Below are 19,759 nucleotides of genomic sequence, written 5' to 3' on the forward strand. Positions count from 1 at the left end.
TGAAATAGTCTAGTCATGAGGTGCCAGGGCCTGCTCTAGAAGGGAAATAGTCAGAGGAGAAAAGGGGACATATACTAAAGATGTCACAAAGGTGAAATCAAGACACCGTGGCAACAAATTGTGTATGGAGAGGTGAGGAGTGATTGTAAGGAATTAAGGAAGATACCCTATGTTGTAAGGACTATGTAGATTTGAAAATCATCAGGAAAGAAATGCTAACTAAATCCTTGGGAGTTGATGAAATCACCAACTAAAATGGTATAGATCAAAATTTTCTAAATGGTGGGAACCCCATACTAAATGTGGGGGAGTCAAAAAAATTGGCAACAGTAAAAAGTTCCTGAATGCTCTACATCCTGCAATATCAAATATTCTGTCAAGATTTTAATTCTTTATGTAAAAATAAACAAGTACATTTATCTCATTAGTATGCAAATTTGCTTTCATCTTTAATAAATGTTAATGTTATACATATATCAAAGAATCATTTTAAAACAAATTTCTTTATGATTTATTATCAGTAAATATTTGATTTGTTTACCTATTTCATATACCTGTATACCTGGGGTCAAGGGAAAATAAAAGAGTCACAAGTGGAAAAAGTTTAAGAAGCCCAATATAGAGGGAGAAGAAAAGAGGATCCAGGACAGATCCCTGAAGGACACATATGGTTACAGGGTGTGATCTGGAAAAGAATCCAGCAAAGAAGATAGAGCAATCAGAAAGTGGTATCTCAAAAACCTAGAGAGAAAAAAGTTAGGAAAGAATGATTGACAGTATCACCAGCTGCAGAGGTGAAAGAATGAGGATCAAGAAAAAACCATTGGATTTGGCAACTAAGAGATCATCAGTAACAGTAACAAATACATTTCAATGGAATGATAAGATTGGAAGCCAGAATGTAAAAGATTAAGGAGAAAATAAGAGGACAAAAAAATGGAAGTATCTACTACAGATGGTCTTTTTGAGGAGTTTAGCTATAAAAAGCAGAATATGGGATGAGAGTAGGGACAAGAGGATCAAAGTCAGAGATTTGGGGTTTTTTTGTTTGTTTATTTTGCTTCTTTTTTTTTCAGGATGGAAGAGACAAGAACATGGCTACAGCTGGCAGCAAAAAATAAGGTAGTAGAAAAGGAAAGATTGAAAATAAATGAAAGAGCACATCCATACAGTGCTATGTAAGTAAGAAAGACTTTTCCTCTTTAAACCTATTACTTTGCAAATGCAAGAAAAACAACAATTTAGCTCCTGGGACTGGGAGGAATAAGACAAAAGTCACCAACCCCTTTTGATCTCTTTCCTTTTGGTCAATATGATGCTGTGGTCTAGATTCCTGGTGGTCTAGAGGTTAGTGGCTATAAGAGAGTTATTAAGAATGCCCTTTAAATTAGCCGCAGGTTTTAGGAGTGAAAGAATTCACTCATTCCCAAATATTAGTTGCAAAATGAAAGTTTATTGTTAGATAGAAATCAATTTACCCAGAGACTGACTTCTATAGTGGCAGATCTATAGAAAATGGAGGTTTGCACTGAGAATGCGGTTCTCAGTGGACAGAAAGTCCTGGCAGAAAAGGGAGCTGTCAAGGTCCATCTGCAAAAGACTTTAATTGATGGAAGCTTATTATATTGGGTGTCTTGGTGAAGGCTGGGAAACCCGAACAGATCAGAACCATTGTGGGCTGGGACAAACCCAGACCTCCTATTGGAATTCAAAGGGATGCTTTTTGACCAGGATTTGTAATTGAATCAAAGGCTCTGGCATCCTGGAAAGACAACTTGTCTAGGGAGGATATGCCTCAGCCAGGAGGGTCTGGGAATCTAAAAGGAATCACAGATTAATAGGAAATAGTTTCTTAAAGGGACCACAACCCACTTCTCCTATAATTTACACAGGAATCCTGGAAATGGAAAGAAATTGAAAGGAATTTTAGTTAAATAAGAGTTTAGACTGAAAGAATAGAGTTCAAAAAACAAAGTATATGAGAACTTTGCTTTCTATCTAACTACTTAGATCTATCTAGGTGGGGAATCTCTCTGTAACTCAAAGTCTGTAGCCTGAGACTGTGACTGAGCTTTTCAGAGTTGAAATCCTATTGACTATTTCTGTTCAACAAATAAGCCACATCTGGCAGCTGAGAGCAAGAGCAGCTCAATGTGAATATGTACCAGAGAGCAGCTCAGAAGTCATCTTGATGATGTTACCAGAGGCTCTGTAGCATAAAAAATTCAAGTTGCCCTGCATATTATGCATGGTCCCTGCATATGCTTCCTCCCACACTGATAGCATAAGTAACCTGTGGAAAAGTATATATAGCCCTTTGGGTTCTGGGGAGAAGATTTTTACTGTAGTTTGATGAAATATCATTTGCTCTGAAATAATATTACACATTGTTGGGTACTTGCAAGGCGTGAGTTTGTATAGATGCAAACCTACAAAGAATTTTGAACCTACAATAGCTTTCTGTGGGCATATGTATGACGAAAACCAAGGTAAAACACAAATAAAAGATAGCTATAGATTTTATAACATACAGTATTGAGTAAGGAATAGAAAACTGGCTTTGAAATCAGTATGCCCTGAGACTTTGACCCAGAATAACTGTGTTACCAAAAGCAAACCATTTAATTGCTTTTGCAGTTATCCCAGGGAGTACTAGCTTTGAAGACATAGGAGTTATTTGCAGGAGGTTTTTTGGTTGCTGTTCAGTCATTTTCATCTATGTCTTACACTTTGTGACTTCATTTGGAGTTTTCTTGGCAGAGATATTGGAATGATTTGTCATTTCCTACTCCAGATCATTGTATAGATGAGAAAATTGAGGCAGAGTTAAGTAATTTACTTAAGGATCACACAGCTAGTAAATGTCCGAGGCCATATTTGAACTCAGATAGATGAGTCTTCTTGATGCGCTATCTACTGTGCCATCTAGCTTACCCTTAGAGACAGAAAACTTAGGTTCAAATCCTACCTCTGACAGGTATTGCCTGTGTGATTTAGGTGAATCATCTAGCTTCTCTAGAATTTTTTCATCCTTAAAATAAGAAGGTTTAGGGGCAGCTAGATGGCATAGAAGTTCCTGGTCTGCATGGAGAGAGTAAAGATAGATACGCATATATGTGTATCTCCATATATTCATAATATATATATATAAATATATTGAATGTCTTTACTCTCTCCATACATAGTGCATGTGTTCCTATGTATATAAACATGCAGACATGTATATTTACATGTGTGTATTTGTATTACAGAGTTCAATTCTGTTTTACATGTTTTTTCCCCCTATTCATAACACAAGGTTATACCAGTATCTACAAATGGGCTTTTTTGGTAATCAGTATAGTTTTAGAGAGTCTGAAATTCACATTTTGATCCACCATAGAATGATGTTTGTAAAATTCTGTTTCCTACAATGTGTGTATTATTCAGGGAAAAAATTATCTTCAAATATTAATTGTGACTGGTTATTTTAAGTCAAAAAGAAGTGACTTTGGAAACATTTAATCATCATCTTAGCTTTTTAATTCTAAAATTTAATTATACAAAAATGTGAGTTGTTTAAAATGTCACCTGAAGCAGCAATCAAGATTTTGTTGGTTGACTCTCCCTCAGCTGAAAAAAAGGAATTTCAAACCAATGTGAGTTGTCCAAGAATGTACAAGTGAGATAGTACCAGAACCATAGGTTGTGAGTTGGAAGAGACATTTCATGCCTGTCGGAAGTGTCATATTTAAATCATTATTGGATCTGGACCTGAAGACCTCGAATGAGAGAAGAATTCATCTTTTCTCATAAAGTCATTCATTTTAACTGGTTATGAACTTGAGTAGGATCCTTGTTATCCATTTTTATTCACTTCTTTCCAGTCTAAAGATCATTCTCTTTGGCAGAGAAAGAAAAATCTCATCCAGTTTCCTCTGTCATTAATTGATAAAGGATTTACTTCATATTAATTTTATATATAATCTTTATATGCAATATGCATACATGTTGTCTATCCCACTGAAGTGTAAATTCCCGAGGGACAGGGAATATTTCAGCTTTGTCTTTGTACTGCTAGGGTTTAGCACAGTACCTGGCATATAATGAGACCTTAGCAAAATCTAGTTGACTTTTTTAAAAAAGAAATTCATATTTGGCTTTTCTTGACTCACTTCGACAAGGGCAGAAGGTCCTAGTATTCATAATGACCTGTTATTACCTTTTATCTTAGTGACTTCACAATTCCTGTCAGCACTTGTCCCAGCTAGAAAACAGCCCAACAATCATCAATTGTTATCTTTTTTCAATTGCCCTTCTACCAGGAAATTTGACTATTCACAATCCACTAAGACAGAATTTATTGCCCATAGTGACTAGAGGTGACAAAAAGAAAATCTCATGTAAATCCTAGCCATTTAAGAATCCATTCAAATCTCTTTCTATTATCCTATTACCTTCCTTTCTCCTTCCTCACTTCTTTCCTATATGTACTGTTCTCAGATTACATCTCATTTGTTTTATTTGAGTCATATCTTCCCTACCAGACTGTAAGCTCGTTGAAAGCTGACTCCAAGGCTTTTTACTTCTTTGGGTCTCAATTTCCCTTTCTGTAAAATGAGGGAGTTGAACTAAATGTTTCCCTTCCAATTTGCTGCTGTAGACTGAGATAAGAGCCAACAAGTCCTGGAGATGAAAGAGGAAAGCTGCTGGGTTTTTGCCATTTTGCTGTTATCTCTACTTTGAGCCCAGGAAAAAAAAGAAACTCTGAATTAAGTGCTGGAAAGGTGGGCTCCCTGAAGTTGGAGACCAGACTCATCCTAATAGAGACCAATGAATGCACAGAGGTAGGATGGAGCAGTATTGTGCTGGCAATTGCTGTGACGTCTCATTGAACTCTGTTCAGACCCCTGGCTAGCACTTCACTATTTTAATGTTTTCACTCTTCCATAGAGCATGGACAGCAGCAGTCGATGACCCCCCAATGTGGGAGTTTTGTGGAATGATTTTGTGAAGCATTCCAATAATGCTTTTGAATGTTTACTACATTCAACAAATGATGGAGCCAAAAAATTATTTGATTATAATCAGAGAGTTTGAACTAAGCCAGAAGTTTACCAAGTGTTAGGGTTTAAAGAACTTAAGCAGGTCATCATCTAGTAGGGGAGAAATTACATTATATTCTTTTGCTAGTTAATAGAAAAATGATCCTGTCTTTCTGTAGGTTTGTGGCAGGAAAGTAGGAGCTAGTGTGCATCAGGCTACTATTGCTGCTGCCACTTCGGGTCACCTTGCATATTATCTCACAGCTTGTCCCCGTGTCACAGAAACAATGATTGCAACAAGAGAGAGATCTATGAGGAGAAATCACTGGTGATATGGTCACATTAAAAGAAAAAAAAATTACCGCAAAACTTTTTAGAAAGAGACCAAAAAAGGGCAGATAGGTAGCGCAGTGGATGGAGCACTAGCCCTGAAGTCAGGAGGACCTGAATTCAGATTTAACTTCAGACACTTAACCCTTCCTAGCTATGTGACGCTGGGCAAGTCACTTAACACCCCCCTCCCCCCAAAAAAAAGGAAGAGAGCAAAAAAAGGCAGAAAAACACAAGACATCTGCACTAGATGTTGCTCTGATTGGAGTGCCAAAGATTTTTAAAGTTTCCCCCCCCCCAGGATAGCAAGCAGATTTGGGGCTCCCGTGAAATATTAAATATACCTTGCATTTTAAAAAATGAGTGAATAAAAAGAATCGCCGACCCTTTCGGGAGTTTTGTTGTTATTATTGTTGCTACATTGTAAAAAGAGGGCTATGTTTCTAATTCGAGGAACTCAACACACGCTTAATAAATGCCTGTTGAGTGCAATCAATGGAACTCCCCCTCAGTCCTGGAGCCAAGCGCATCCTGCGCCTGCGATGCTTCCGTGTTACGTGCTGCGGTGCATAGGAAAGGAGGAGGACACTAGGAAGATGCTATTATCCCCCCCACTTTACAGAGGAGCAAACTGAGGCAGAGATAGGCTAACGGATCTGGCAGGGGTCCCACGGCTCAGGTCTCCCTCCGACTCTAGGTCTGTTCATCCTCCGTTCACAGATTAACTTCAGTAGGGAAAACCCCAGATCCAAGAGTGGGAACGGGGAGAAGGGGCGTGGCCTGCGTCCTGCAGCAGGAGAGGGCGTGCCCTCCGAGGGGGCGTGGTGGGAGGGCTTTCTCCTACACCCCTGAGTGAGGGAATTCCTTAGTAGGGAGGTGGAGTTGGGGGAGGGGCGGGAAATCTTTGGAAGGGGGCGTGGCTTGCTTATAGCAAAGGAGAAGCGCTAAGAGGGCCCGTCTCACGAGACGTGGTTTGCAATTTGGGACGAGCTGTGGACCATATAAGGAGAGGGGTGTGGCTTGTATGCGGAAACATGAGGGAGGGGGAGGGACCCAGGTAAGGGGGTGGGGACGCAGTCCTGTAGGACAGCGGACGTAAGGCGGGCTTTAATGGGGTGTGTGGTCTCATTTAGTGAGCATGCGGAGTACGAGAAAAACTTTAGAAAGGGGCGTGACTTAGGCCCCATGGAGGCGGAGATGGAGAGAGGATTTTCCTAAAGGGGCGTGGTTCATATGAACCGGGAAGTGGGGATAGGAAACTTAAAGCGGGTCTTTAGAAAGAGGCGTGGTTTTGTCTCAGTACCGGAAGCGAGAAGCATAGTTTGCCCGTAAGGGACGAGACTTTGTCCTGTGAAAGGCGGGATGTAAGGAATAGGCTCAAAGGCTTAACTGCCTCTGAGCTGGATTGACGGCTGTAAGATCCAGTCGCGTTCCGAGGCTCGACTAGGGGCGGGAGGGCTCGGTTCTGGCACGTCCGGTCGGAGTTTCAGTCGCCAGGTTAAGACGAGAGCCGGAAGCGGAAATCGCCGCTCTGCTCTCGGGCCTCGAGCCCCTCCGCTCTCTCTGCTGCACTCTGGCCCTCTGCGGCGGGCACGGGGGCGGGGAGGAGTCTCGAGCCTCTTCAGTGCCGGGGGCGGCGCGGTCTGGGTTCTGGAACCTCCGCTATGGAGCCCGCTGCGCCCGCGCTCACCGAGGAAGACATGGCCGAAGTGAAAAAGGATGTGAGTGCCGGGGGCTGGGCCGGGGCTGGGCGGGGCAGCCTAAGGAGAAGCTCCTGGGGGAGCTGGGCCGGGGAAAGGCCCGCGGTTTCCGGGCTCCCCGAAGAAAGACCCCTCCCCCAGGAGGTGCGGTGTGTGGAGCGAGGAGCCCGGAGTCAGGAAGCCCCGAGTTCAGATGCGGAGGCCTGCTAGCGGGCTCCCTGAAGGCCTGCCTCAGTTTCCCCCACTGTCAAATAATCATGATGACACCTCTCTCCCGGGGCTGGGAAGGGGATTGAAGGAGACGTTCTGTGTAAGACACAAACTCAGTGCTTCCTCCCGTGGCAGTGCCCCTTCCGGGAGGCGGATTGGGCCGGGCTCGGACCGTGGGAAGAAGCGGTAAAGCAGTGACCGTGCGAAGTTTCTGGGTTCTCGGGGGGCACGGGACCGCCTGTGAGGATGCGGGAGCAGAGTGGTCGGGGGCGGGTCCGAGGATGAGTCCTCTGGCCGCTCAGCCGCCGTCCAGTCCAAAGGTCCCGAATCTGGGATCGTCTCCAGGGGTCACTCGCCCCAGCCCCCGTTTTCCAGAGGGGAGTGAGATCCCCGAGATAAAGTGACACGGCCGGAGGCCCCCTCGTCTGCGGGCCTTCTTTGCCTGCCTCCGAGTCCCGTGGCCATTGTCGAGCTCGTCCCCGAAGCCCCTTTGACCGTGCTTGTGCCCTCCCCATCGCCCTGCTCTTTTGAGAGCTTGTCCTTGACATCCCTGCGCGGCTGAGCAGGTACTTCCCGACGATGCTGCTTAGTTCAGGTGCCTGGCGGCTAGCCGACAGGTCATTTCTGTAGCAGCCCAAACCCCCGAGTTAAACTAAGACCTGGGGGCCGGCTTTAAACTAGATCTCAGAATAGGGCTAAGATTTTTCTTTCCCAGCATGACTCATAAGGAAGCGTGTTAAAAAATGGATTGTACTTGTATAGCTTATATCAGATTGCTGAAAAATTGGAACTCAAAATCTTAATGAATGTTCATTCAGCAAAAACCAAACTAAAAAGAATGGGTATAAGAAAGCCCAAGGTGGAAAATGAAAGACATCCTTTCAGTTTTGGCATAGATGATGTCCCCAATGTGGAAAGGCCATTATCCCATAGATGAAACTACTAGAATTCCCTAAAGAGAAAGCTTCTACCCACTTATTCTATAAAGTAGCATAAATATTAATGATTTGTTAAGATAAAATGTATTATAATCTAGTTCATGTTTACATTTTCTTGGTTATTCATGCAAGTGCTTGCCCTCTTAGATGTCTAAGCATGAGTAATAATTATCCATCATTTTGCATTTTATTTTTTAAAAATGAAAAAGAAACCTTAGCAGCCAATGTTCAGACTTGCTGATTCTTATATAGTTTTTATGCATCGCATTCCTGGAATTCTGGAGTTAGCTGGGAGCTACTATATTTTAGCCATACAGCTAGTCACAGTACCCGGTACATACAATTCATTTAATGAATGTTTATTTAAGTGTTTTTTGATTTGGCAGATTAGGAAAGTCACCACCCACGGTGATGGTGGCTTGTTCAAGTTCACATAACTAATTAGTGGCAGATTTGGGACTGTTTAATGTTCATTCCCTTAACACTTTGCTTCCTTTGAACTCAATGAACCTGGGACAGAATGAACAAAGGTTAATTCTAGTGTCTCCTTTCAAGACTCAACTACTTTGTCTAAATGCCAAAGTATGATTCAATTCTTTTAACTCGCTATAAAAATAAATATGACTTACCTGTGCCTTTTGGCGGAAATGATTGGAATATAGGGCCATAGAACTACTCTAGAAAGCTTATTAGTATTTTAAATGTCTTACTATCATAGATTGATAGCTGCAGAGAACCTTAAGAGTATATCTAATAGAGTCTTTTTCATTTCCCTTTCCCTACAATCCTTTTCTTCTCTTTCAACTTTTGTCATATTGTTAACTAAAAGATTAATTCACAAGATTTTAGAAACTTACTTATGTGATTCTGTATTTGTGCTTTAGTGTCTGCCAGATACAGGAGGAGTACAAAGATGAATAAAAGCTCAGAGACTTACAGTTTTAGTAGCTGAGGTAAAGTAGATACAACTTAATTAATGCAAGACAGCAAATGAATATAAGGTTCTCTCCAAAAACTTTAATAAAATCAGTCTTGATTTGATTATTCTTGGGCCCCTTCTCCCTCTGGAATAATCCCCATTGTCCTTAACAGGAAGGGGCCAAGATGCAGGCCTAAATTGAATAATTAGGATAGCGTATTTTTGTATGTTGCAAATAATAACAATAAAAAATCCTGTGAATTATTGTAACAAATGGAAGCCATCTCCCTGTCTTCATTCAGCAGTTATTTGGGAGATGCCTAGGTGAATAAGTGATAAATGCAAACTCAAAGGACTTATGACTAAGCCAGGAAGGTGAGATGTGTATACACATAATTGCAGAATGAGGGCAAATGTAAAGAGTATGTAGGCGAGGTTTTGTTTTTGTTCTTTTTAAATAAAGTATTGTTTTTAACCAATCTTTTATATCAGGACTTTAGGATCCATGGCTTTTTCTCAATCCTCACAATTCTTGTCCTCTCTGTAGTATTTGACACAGTTAATGGGTCTCTCAGGATACTCTGTCCTCTCTGAATACTTCCGACATTATATTCTCTTGATGGTTCTTCATCTGTCTGCTCTCTGTTAAATCTTCTTTATTGGATCATCGTCCATGTCTCATCCCTTAACTGTGGTGTACTCACAAGGTTCTCTCCGGGATTCCTTTTTCTTTCTTTACATTTTTTCTTACTTGGTGACCCTGTCACTCTCCTAGAGCTCAAACATCATCTCTTCAAATGGCTACCAGATTTATGGTACCTGCTCTCCCTCTTTTGAACTTTATCCTGCTTAATCAATTGGTTATTAGATATTTTGAACTTGGTGTTCTGTAGACATCAAAATTAACCATGTCCGAAACAGTTCTCATTACCTTTTCCACCCTCCTCTTGTTAATTTTCCTGTTTCTGCCTGCAGCACCAGTCACACACATTGAAGCCTTGATATTATCTCCAAGTCTAATAATCCTAAAACATTTCTTTTCATATGGAATTAAGTAAACTTTAGTACAGAATCAGATTTTTCTGTGACCCTGTTACCACTTTGGACCCTCTTGAGAAAAGCTGCAATTAGAGACTAATATAGCAATTGAAATAAGTTTCAAAACAGTGAAAATGCTGCAATAAAATACAACCCCTTCAGAGGTACTTCAGAAAGTCATAAGTCATAACATTGTCAAAAAATTTATTTCTTTTGCTGTCTAGTGGCAAGTAGAATTTTGGCTTAGGACTGCCAATTTAATTTTTTTCTAGAAAATCGTACTTAACTCTAGCAATAGCTATTTATTATGTCATTAAATTAAAATAGTAGGTTTTTTAAATTGTATTTGAATTTAAAATGGCTTTCTACCCATACTTAATAGCGGTTCTGAGAGCCTTCCGAGTTTGCAGGGAAAGAAATTTAACTTCATTGTAAAAAAAAAAAAAAAAAGATTGCTATATATTTTCAAATCAATACACTCTCCCCCCAAAATTTTGTGTTCTCTTTCATTTCAGTTAAAAGTGGGTAGCAAAACCAAGATGTTGCATTATATGGCATGCTTTATCAGATTAATTGGCGCCCTCGTGTACAGATAGGATAGACACCTAGGCTTAGACAGAGCTTCACCCTGAAGTCCCTTTATTGATATATTGACAAAACTGGTTTAGGCATAGAAGTCAATTAAGTCTGTTCATTAACCAAGGAGAAGTGATGGGCGGGGAAACCACCTGAGTCTTAATACAATAAGCAGAAAAAAATAAGAGAATTTGCCAAAACTTGTCATTAATGTTGACAACCATACTTGTTGGCAATCATAAAAGCATCGCCAAGGAAGGGAGATAAGTCACTGATGAACAAAAATAAACCAAAGTGATATCAAAAATCTCTTCCCTCTTGCTTTTTTTTCTCTGGTGTTTTCTGTAGCGTGTTTGTTCTTTTTGTAAATGAATATAATAACCATGCTGAGTCTGGACACTGAGATTCTTTTACCTGCTTGAATCTCTTACAGAATTCTGTCTTGATAGCAATTCATCTTTATAAGAGCCTATACAAGGGAATGGATGATGAGGGTGCAGAGGGTGTGAGAGATACTGGACCAAGTAGAATCACCAGAATAAATAGAATTGATTGGACATAGAAGACGGATATAAAGTGAGGGAATTCAATTCAGAAAGTTTCTGAAGTACCTTGGAAGGCTAGGCTGCTAGGTTACAAAGGCCAAAAAAACCCAAATCATACCCACAAGGAGCTTATGTCCTACTGGAGGATTACAGCATGTATACAAAGTAATTTTGGGAGAGAAAGATCACTGATAGCAAGATAGAATGGGAATGACACCTGAGCTTACCCTTGAAGAAAGCTAGAGTGTCCAAGAGGTAGAATTGAGGAGAAAGTATTTTCCAGGCAGAAGTGGATAACAGTGCTAAGGTTGAGGAATAGTTAGTAGCTTTGATGGTAATTCAACATGTGGGGAAAGGAGGACAACATAGAATCAGCCAGATTGTGGAGAACTCCTAAAATATACTGAAGAGTTTGTGTTTTATCCAAAAGGCATTGAGGATCTACTAAGAGACTAACTAGGGTAGAAGCCAAATGAGAGAGAAGGGGAAGATTTGTATGAGATTGTGGAGATAGACTAGTAATAACATCAAAAGAAATTGAAAAGTTCGTGACAGCATTTTAGGAAGAAGCAAGTTTAGTTTAGGACTTTTTGAGTTCTAGTTGTCATCAGAACAGATAAGTAGAAATGTCCCATGTCCCCCAGACATTCTAGAGATAATGATCTATATTTTAAATTTATGTGGACAAAAGTGGTAATAGAACTAAGAGAGTAGATGAAATGTCCAAGAATCTAATGTCTGGATTATGGAAATTACTGTACTTGATGGTAGTTGAATAATGGTTAGAATTTATTTAGTATCATTACATTTCACTAAGAAGGACATAGGCTATTTAAAGTGAATTCGGAGGACAGTGACCAGGATGAAGAAGCATCTAATAGTTGAGGAAACTAGAAATACATAGCCTGAAGAAGAGACCGCTATTGTGAAGGAAGAATAAAATTATTTATTAAACATGTATTCAGATAAAACTCTTAAGGTAAAGTATATTGAGGCTACTACAAAAGTGATAGAGAAACTTAAAATATTTACTATTTCATTAAAAAATGAACTTCCTAAATTTTATTAGCAATATGTCTCCAAGTATTGTCCAATGTTACACAATTATTTTTTTTCTGGTCATTGTACTGTGAAGAAATGTAGCATTATGACTCAGTTTTTAAATTTGCAAAGTGAGATCTAATTTTTAAAAATATTTTGATAAAGATAGATCCAAGTTAATGGGCAGATTAATTCTAGTTGAATTTAACATTCCTTTTAAAAAGTTTTTTATTTGGTCTTTTTTTCTTGCCCATCATTGCTCTAATGCCATCTCTATAGAGAGATCCAACACAATTTTTTGACTGTAAACCTTCATTTGTGAAAAATTAATCGACTTTAAGATAAATATCTTCTCCCTATTGTGTGACCTTCCAAAGGGCAACAAAACAATATTTCTTCATGCATGCTTCTTTGGTAAACATATCTTATATGAAGTAACAACTATTCCATGTTAGAAATGTTAGTAAGTATTTACAATCTTTGGGCTGCCCCCAAGCCTGGTAATAAGCTGCTGAAATTGGCCATTACTAATTTCAGAAGTTCTTTTGGAAATAGTATCATTTGATAAAGAAATATTACAAATTTCATCCTCATACTTTTTCCCATGAATTTGTTTCTGACATTTTAATAGCAGCAGGTAAAAAGATCTTATGTCACATGGGGCTTTTTAGTTTTTGCAACTAAATAAGAAGTTTATCAAGATGCAAGTAAACACTTTTTCTTGACTGTAACAAATTTCTCAAAAGATTGTTTTTCTTTATTTGAAGATTTTAAAAGTCATTCAAAATGTCCCTTTGGTTTATTGCAGAATGCTACATCCTTAGTATTAGGATATCATTTTAGTTTGGCTGGTTTCATGCTTTTTTGCAGCCAGAACTTCATTACAAATTAAGCAGAGATTTTTCAATAAAATTATCATCATTAGAATTAAATCCATATTAGAAAAACAATTTGATGTAATTTCTTTTTCTTGGCAATTTTGGTGTACCTGGTAGCAAAGACTCTGCTATATATATATTATCATTGTTTTTACCTCTTCTGTCTAAATTTAGCCACTTTTACAGAACCAAAAAAATTTTTTTCCTAAAATATGTTATTGTTAATTTCTCAAATAAATATTAACTTTAATTTATGAAATTATATTTGTACTTAATTTTAAAAATTAATGTTCACATTACATACATATATAGTGGTGATGATGGAGAAATATAACTAAAGGGCTTTTGTCTTTACTTACTTCAATTAATATTTCTGTAAAACTTTGTGTTCCCAATTTTTCTCCCTCCTTCCCTTACCTCCACCCTTCCCAAGACAGCAACATTTTGATACAGGTTAAATATGTATAGTATGTTTCTTTAAAAGAAGAAGAGCAAATTTTAAAATCAAACATTCTAACACTGTAAAATCCAAAGTTATGCTAATGTGATACTTAAAACACACTGAGAAATGATGGTAGGAAAATATTAAAGTCTTCATTTTCCATAATTAAACTACTATTTCTCTAAGAACAGAAAACTCTGTATGTCCAGTAAAAACACTGCAATTCATAACATACAGAAGTCTCAAATCTGAGCTAACATATTACTGATAGAATTCATTGGTGTTACATGGCATTATACTGCACATATTGTGCGTTCAGAACCAAGACTGCAGTGAAGTTGTGCAATGCAACACAGATAGATATGCACTGCCAGAAACACCTCAGATTCGTGATATCTTTGATTTTGAATTAAATTTTAGTCACTGGTCATTCAGAAATCTTTTACTATTAAATTTTTCGCAACCCCTACCTTCAGGACCTACAGTTTAAGAAACTGCTTAGAGTAACCATAATTATGCATCTGTCATTGAATCAAGAAAATGTTTGTAGAAGATTTCCTCCAGATGAAATGTGAGACAAACTAGATTTACTTAATAAAAATTGGTTCTGTCTTCTATGTAATTTATGTTCCTAGTCTAGGTTTGTGATCTGTTATTTTTCCCTTTTCACTCCTGATTCCAGTCCCTTCCTTCTAAGATTATCAATTATTTCCTATATCTATAGACAGATATCTTGTATGTACATAGTTGTCTGCTTATTGTGTCCCTAGTTGAGACTATAAGCTCCTTGAGAGCTAGGGCTTCTGCCTCGTTTTGTATCATCTGTACTTAGCACGGTGCTTGATATATAGTCAGGTACTTAACCATTATGTTTTCCATTCGAGATAATCTTAAAATACGTTTTATATCTTTTAGGCTTTAGAAAATCTGAGGGTGTATTTATGTGAAAAAATCATAGCTGAGAGACATTTTGATCACCTACGTGCAAAGAAAATACTCACCAGAGAGGACACTGAAGAAATTTCTTGCAGAACATCAAGTAAAAAAAGAGCTGGTAAGCTGTTGGACTACTTACAGGAAAACCCAAAGGGACTTGACACTCTGGTTGAATCTATTCGACGAGAAAAAACACAGAGCTTCCTGATAGAGAAGATCACAGATGAAGTACAAAAACTAAAGATTGTCAAACTTGAATATCTGAAAGGTAAGGTGACAAGCATGTGTAAGGGGACAAGTTAAATAGAAGAGGGAGTATAAAATAATTTACTCAGTAGAGTTGATTTTTTTCCCCATAGTTTTTACCCCAAGAATTCTACTAAGACTGCCTTTTCTGTATTAGAAATTTTATGAGGTTGACAAAACAGAAAGTTATTGGGAGATTTCTATTTGATTACAGCTGATATGTGTGGATTTAGTTATATAGCACTTCCTCCCAGATCCACGGAAGATAGGAGGTAAACCTTATTAGGCTATTTTACAGATGGAGAAACAGAATTAGATGTGATGAGTGGCTTCCTAAAGAAAGGCACAGGACTAAGTGTAAGGAACAGGACTGTTGATGCCTTTGTTATGGGACTGCAGTTCCCCTTGTAATACAGCTAAATGTCATACAGTTTAGTTAGTGGGTCAGCAGAATGTTTTGCTGTATAAGGACTAGGAGTGTAATTTTTCAATGTTATTAGGAACTCTCAAATTAGACTTCCTCAGCTAATGTGGCTCAACCTCCTTTAAAACAGAAGCTTTGAGATTACCCAGAGCAGTGAGAGCTAAAGTGCCTTGCCCCAGATCCCTCAGCCAGAATGTGTATCAGATCTTCCTGAACCCTGGACAGAGATTCTTGGCCTTTTTTTCTGTCTTATGTCTGAAGTCTGTGGAACCCTTCATACAATTCTGTTTTTAAGTATATACAAGAAAATACAGGATTGGGGGGAGGGGGGGAACCAAAGTGACCCTGCAACTAAGCCATCTTTGTTGTATCTTGAGTTTTGAAATTGGAAAAACCCACAGAAATGAATAACCTGGATTAGAGGTTATCAGCTTGCAAAGCAACAGATTCTGGTGGGGGCTATCTTGGTCAACTTTGGATAGTTGCTGAGCTAGGTTTATTAACTACAAAAACGTTCTCTTTCTACTTCCTAAGTCCTAGAGGTTATTAGTTAAATAAATACAAGTTTAAGTGGTGCCTTCCAGAAAAGATTCTACTCATTTGCTCATCACAAATGGATGTCAGTTCACAAACTTTAGCTATTCAGTAGCTCTGAAAACTATTCCTTTTATGAAGAAATTTGAAATGGGCTCATTTTCAATTCTGACCAGATTGCCTTAAACAGTAATGCTTAATTCCATTTTTCAGAGGCATCCTAGATATGGGCATTTTTTTCTCCAATATCGGGCCTCCAAAATGTTGTGGTAATTAGCACTTTAATAGCAGTTATTTGATTAAATGTTTGTTGAATTAACCATCTCTGATTGAGTTTACTAATTAATTTATTAATCATCTTCTGTGGTTTTATTTTAGGATTGCATCACAATAGCTACATGCCGCCTCCACCCGGAGCAACAAATTGCCTATCCAGGTTAGATTCCAATGAGGGCGACTTCTCTGAGAAATTGAAAGATGGAGATGTCACTGTTGTTTACCACCCAGCGGGGGAGGCCAGCACGGCCTCTTTTTATTCTAGCAATGCATCCTTTAATTTGCCTGTGGTAGAGGTGGGCAGAATCGAAAACAGTGTCTTCTCTTCAACTCCCCTTCCTGGGCCTGGAGACCCCGGAGCCCCTCCTCTTCCACTAGAATCACAGGCAGAAGAAGAAGGGAACTCCAGTGATATGTTTCTTCCCTTAAGATCACGTTCTTTTTGTCGACAATGACGCTTACCACTTCTTTAAAAGTTATTTCAGAAATATTTAAAAGGGTTTATCAAACTTTGAGAAGTTACTGTAAATGCTTACTAACAAGCTACTATAGCATTTTTAACATTTTGTCATGCTGTGTAAATGGAGTATGAATGCATTTTTAGGAAACTAACTAAGAAGCACATTTTGATTATGCTGTTTACTTTTCCTGCTTTTTCATTGTAGGAGTTTTAGTTTGGTGGTGTTTTGTTTTTTATATGACTTCAATCGAATTTTATCCATGGGGAACATTTTTTTAATAATGTGGCCAATTGAGTTGAATTTGTTATTACTAAGGCAATGTTTTATTTTAGGATGTGTTCTGGAAGTGATTAGGCCCCACTTGAGTAGTTCTCGCCAACAATTGAGACTTCTCCCGATAGAATTTTCAGAGGTTTTCTGTAATTGAACCTGTTGCTCACTGATGAAGCTTCTGCTAACCAGCAGTAGCATAGGTTTTGCCCAAAGTGTAGTATGTGCGAACACAAAATTCTTCTGTAATGCATATAATGCCTCTACCTCCTGAGCTAATCTATTGTGCCAGATATGCCCATCAAGAGTGACTTTAAAGATTCTTATGTTTTTTAGTCAATTTGTATTGTTAAGACAAAAAGTTTTATAACACATCAGTCATTAATATTTCATACAGGCATTTTATGTTTTTAATTTCTGTGCTTTCAACTTCTCCAGGTTATTATCTCAAGTGGAGATACTCTTAGAAGAAATTATTTTCTTAAGGAAATTCAGTCTTATTCCACATTGCTTGAAATAAGTAGAGCATTTGCTAACAATCTTGTCATGTGGTCTTGTCAATTATTATAATGAAATGTCACATCCCTTACTCATTTGCTGTATTTTATCTCTTATATAATTAAATTTTTTATTGTTTACTTATCAATTTGACACATAAGATTTTTCTTAACTATATTAAATTTGCAGAAGTCATTGGGCAGAAAAGTTGTTTTTAAGTTGAATTTTCTTTAAGAATCTAAATACCTATTTCCATTTTTAAAGCAGTACACTAAGTCTAATTTATTTTCAAATGTTTGTGATAGGTGTATTGCTAGAAAATAATTGTGAATTTGTCAACCACAAACAAAAATCCTACTATGATGTTTTTTCATAAGAATATTCTGAAGATTTAATTTTTTGTCCACGTATTACTCATAACTTGAGACATTTTGTTGCAAGAGAAAAACTGCCATCTTTTAAACAGTTGATTTACAGAGTATTTGTTTTTTAAATCTTCAAATAAGCAATATTTTTCTCCTTAAATAGTCTATGTTTTCTAAAAGCTTTACATACCATACCTTAGTATCTATGTTGTTTCCCCACTAAAATAAACAAAGCCTGCCTATCGGCTATATACCATTCTTAGATTTTGATAATTGAAACCAGTGTCCCCTGATATCCTCTTTCCCCAAAAAAAAGTTCTTTGGGGAAAAAAATATATATAAGCTCTTTGCAGTCAAAAATCATAGATCAGTATATTGGAGTTGAAAGCAATTATACATTTTCCCCGGAATACATTTCCCCTCCAAATAAGAATCTCATCCCAGTCTGTTCACATTATCTTTACCGTAGTGGTGGATGAAAGGGGATTTTATAACCTGATTCATAAGAAACCATGAACAACATACATTGGTCTCTCATGTGAAGAAAACTACTAAGTGCTATGGTGATTATACAGAAACTATGATAGGCATCCATTCTCTGCAGGAGTTTGCACTGTTAGAAAAATTCAGTATTTGCAAAAAATATATGTTGTATCTGAAGGATTTTTTCTTATTGGATATTACCAACTTAATATTTTCCTTCCTCCTCTCCTTACTCTTGACCAAACCTGCTGCTATTAACATTTATAACTAGAAATTTTTACTGGAAACTTGTAAAAATTTATACTTGAGATCAAGAGGCACTACCTTCTCAAAGTCACAGAAAGGTTCCTGTGCTTAAGCTCTCATGTACTCTCTTGACCTGGGAAGATTTGGAAACAGCATTTGTTCATCATATATCATTAGCAAAAGTATTCATTTGGGCACAAATTTAGTGTGAGAGAATGAACAGAATTATTTGGGTTCCTCAGTATTATGAGGCCCAATTTTCTTAATGTGTAAAAACTAGAAAACTGACTGATTTATGTTTCCTTTCCCCAGCAGAGGGAGCAATACAAATTATACAAAAACATGCTTTTAAATGAAATCTGTATCAACTTATTTAAATGTATTCAGAGAAATTATTTGTATCTATACTAAATCATGTAAATATTAAATTTTTTAATGGCGTTGGTACACGAAAACATTTTTCATTAAACTTATAATGTAGAAATTGATTATATTTTTCTAGTATCCTAGGATATTTGTCATAGTGGAGCTTTATTACTGAAGGAGAAAAAAACTAGTTTATTTTTAATTTTCCTGAGTTACCTATAAATTAATGAATTATGTCCCACATTTTCAAAATATTCACAGTGATATATTTGCACTAATCATACTGTGAAATGTAACTACAATGAAAAAACAGCTATGTAGATTCAAATTTTGGGGAAGATCTCAAATCTTTTAAGATATTTAATATACTAAATGTTTAATGTTCAATGTTTAAGTAAAAGCTCAATTAAGTGGGAAATTCCTAATCAAAGCGGTGTCTAACGATCATTCTAAATACCTCATTGTCATTGTGTCACTGGAGCAATACTCTAGATGTTAAGTAAAGTTTAAATTCATACATGCCACAGGGTACTCCCTGAGAGTTTATGAATTTTTATGTGTGTGTGATTTGGCCCTCTTCTGAAATGTGCCTTGGCTAGACCTTGGGCAGAGCCAATCATTGACATCAATTTGATTGACTTCCAGAGTTAGGGATTTTTGTTCTTTTGAAAGGAGTCGGTTTTTAGTGAAATTTTTGCAGATTATCTTTTAGTTTTTAATAAGATCATTTGTATTTCTGAAAAGGTAGCTCTTTCCAATATGAAGTGCCTCACATTTTCAAGTTAGTCAAATAAGGTTATCCAAAGTTAAAGAAGTGCCTTTTTGACTTTTCTTGTGTTTTCTTTAACAATTTTTATCAGGTCAAAATATAACTAGAAGTCAAGAATATGAAATGAATAGCATAAAAGGCATTGAATGTAAGAATTTGAAGCATATGTAATATCAGTATAATTCAGTGGTGATATATTTCTGAATGCAAAAGTATATTTAATAAATATGAAAATCACTTTGCA

At 37.5% G+C, this 19,759-nt stretch overlaps 1 protein-coding gene across 1 annotated transcript; it reads left to right on the forward strand.

Moving 5' to 3' along the window:
• The first annotated feature begins 6,643 nt into the window (after nucleotides 1-6,643).
• BCL10 (BCL10 immune signaling adaptor) lies at nucleotides 6,644-19,759 on the forward strand. Its single transcript, XM_031969396.1, has 3 exons — nucleotides 6,644-7,075; nucleotides 14,557-14,845; nucleotides 16,160-19,759. The coding sequence occupies exons 1-3, from the start codon at nucleotides 7,019-7,021 to the stop codon at nucleotides 16,510-16,512; spliced, it is 699 nt and encodes a 232-aa protein (XP_031825256.1). The 5' UTR covers nucleotides 6,644-7,018; the 3' UTR covers nucleotides 16,513-19,759.

The sequence above is a fragment of the Sarcophilus harrisii genome, chromosome 4 (genome assembly GCF_902635505.1).
Source record: "Sarcophilus harrisii chromosome 4, mSarHar1.11, whole genome shotgun sequence".
In the NCBI taxonomy this organism is placed as follows: Eukaryota; Metazoa; Chordata; class Mammalia; order Dasyuromorphia; family Dasyuridae; genus Sarcophilus; species Sarcophilus harrisii.

Excerpts from the sequence above, each read along its gene's own strand:
- BCL10 (XM_031969396.1), top strand. The coding sequence starts at position 7,019 with ATGGAGCCCGCTGCGCCCGCGCTCACCGAGGAAGACATGGCCGAAGTG. Across the intron at positions 7,076-14,556 it reads TGGCCGAAGTGAAAAAGGAT|GCTTTAGAAAATCTGAGGGT; the intron begins GTGAGTGCCGGG and ends TATATCTTTTAG. Across the intron at positions 14,846-16,159 it reads CAAACTTGAATATCTGAAAG|GATTGCATCACAATAGCTAC; the intron begins GTAAGGTGACAA and ends GTTTTATTTTAG.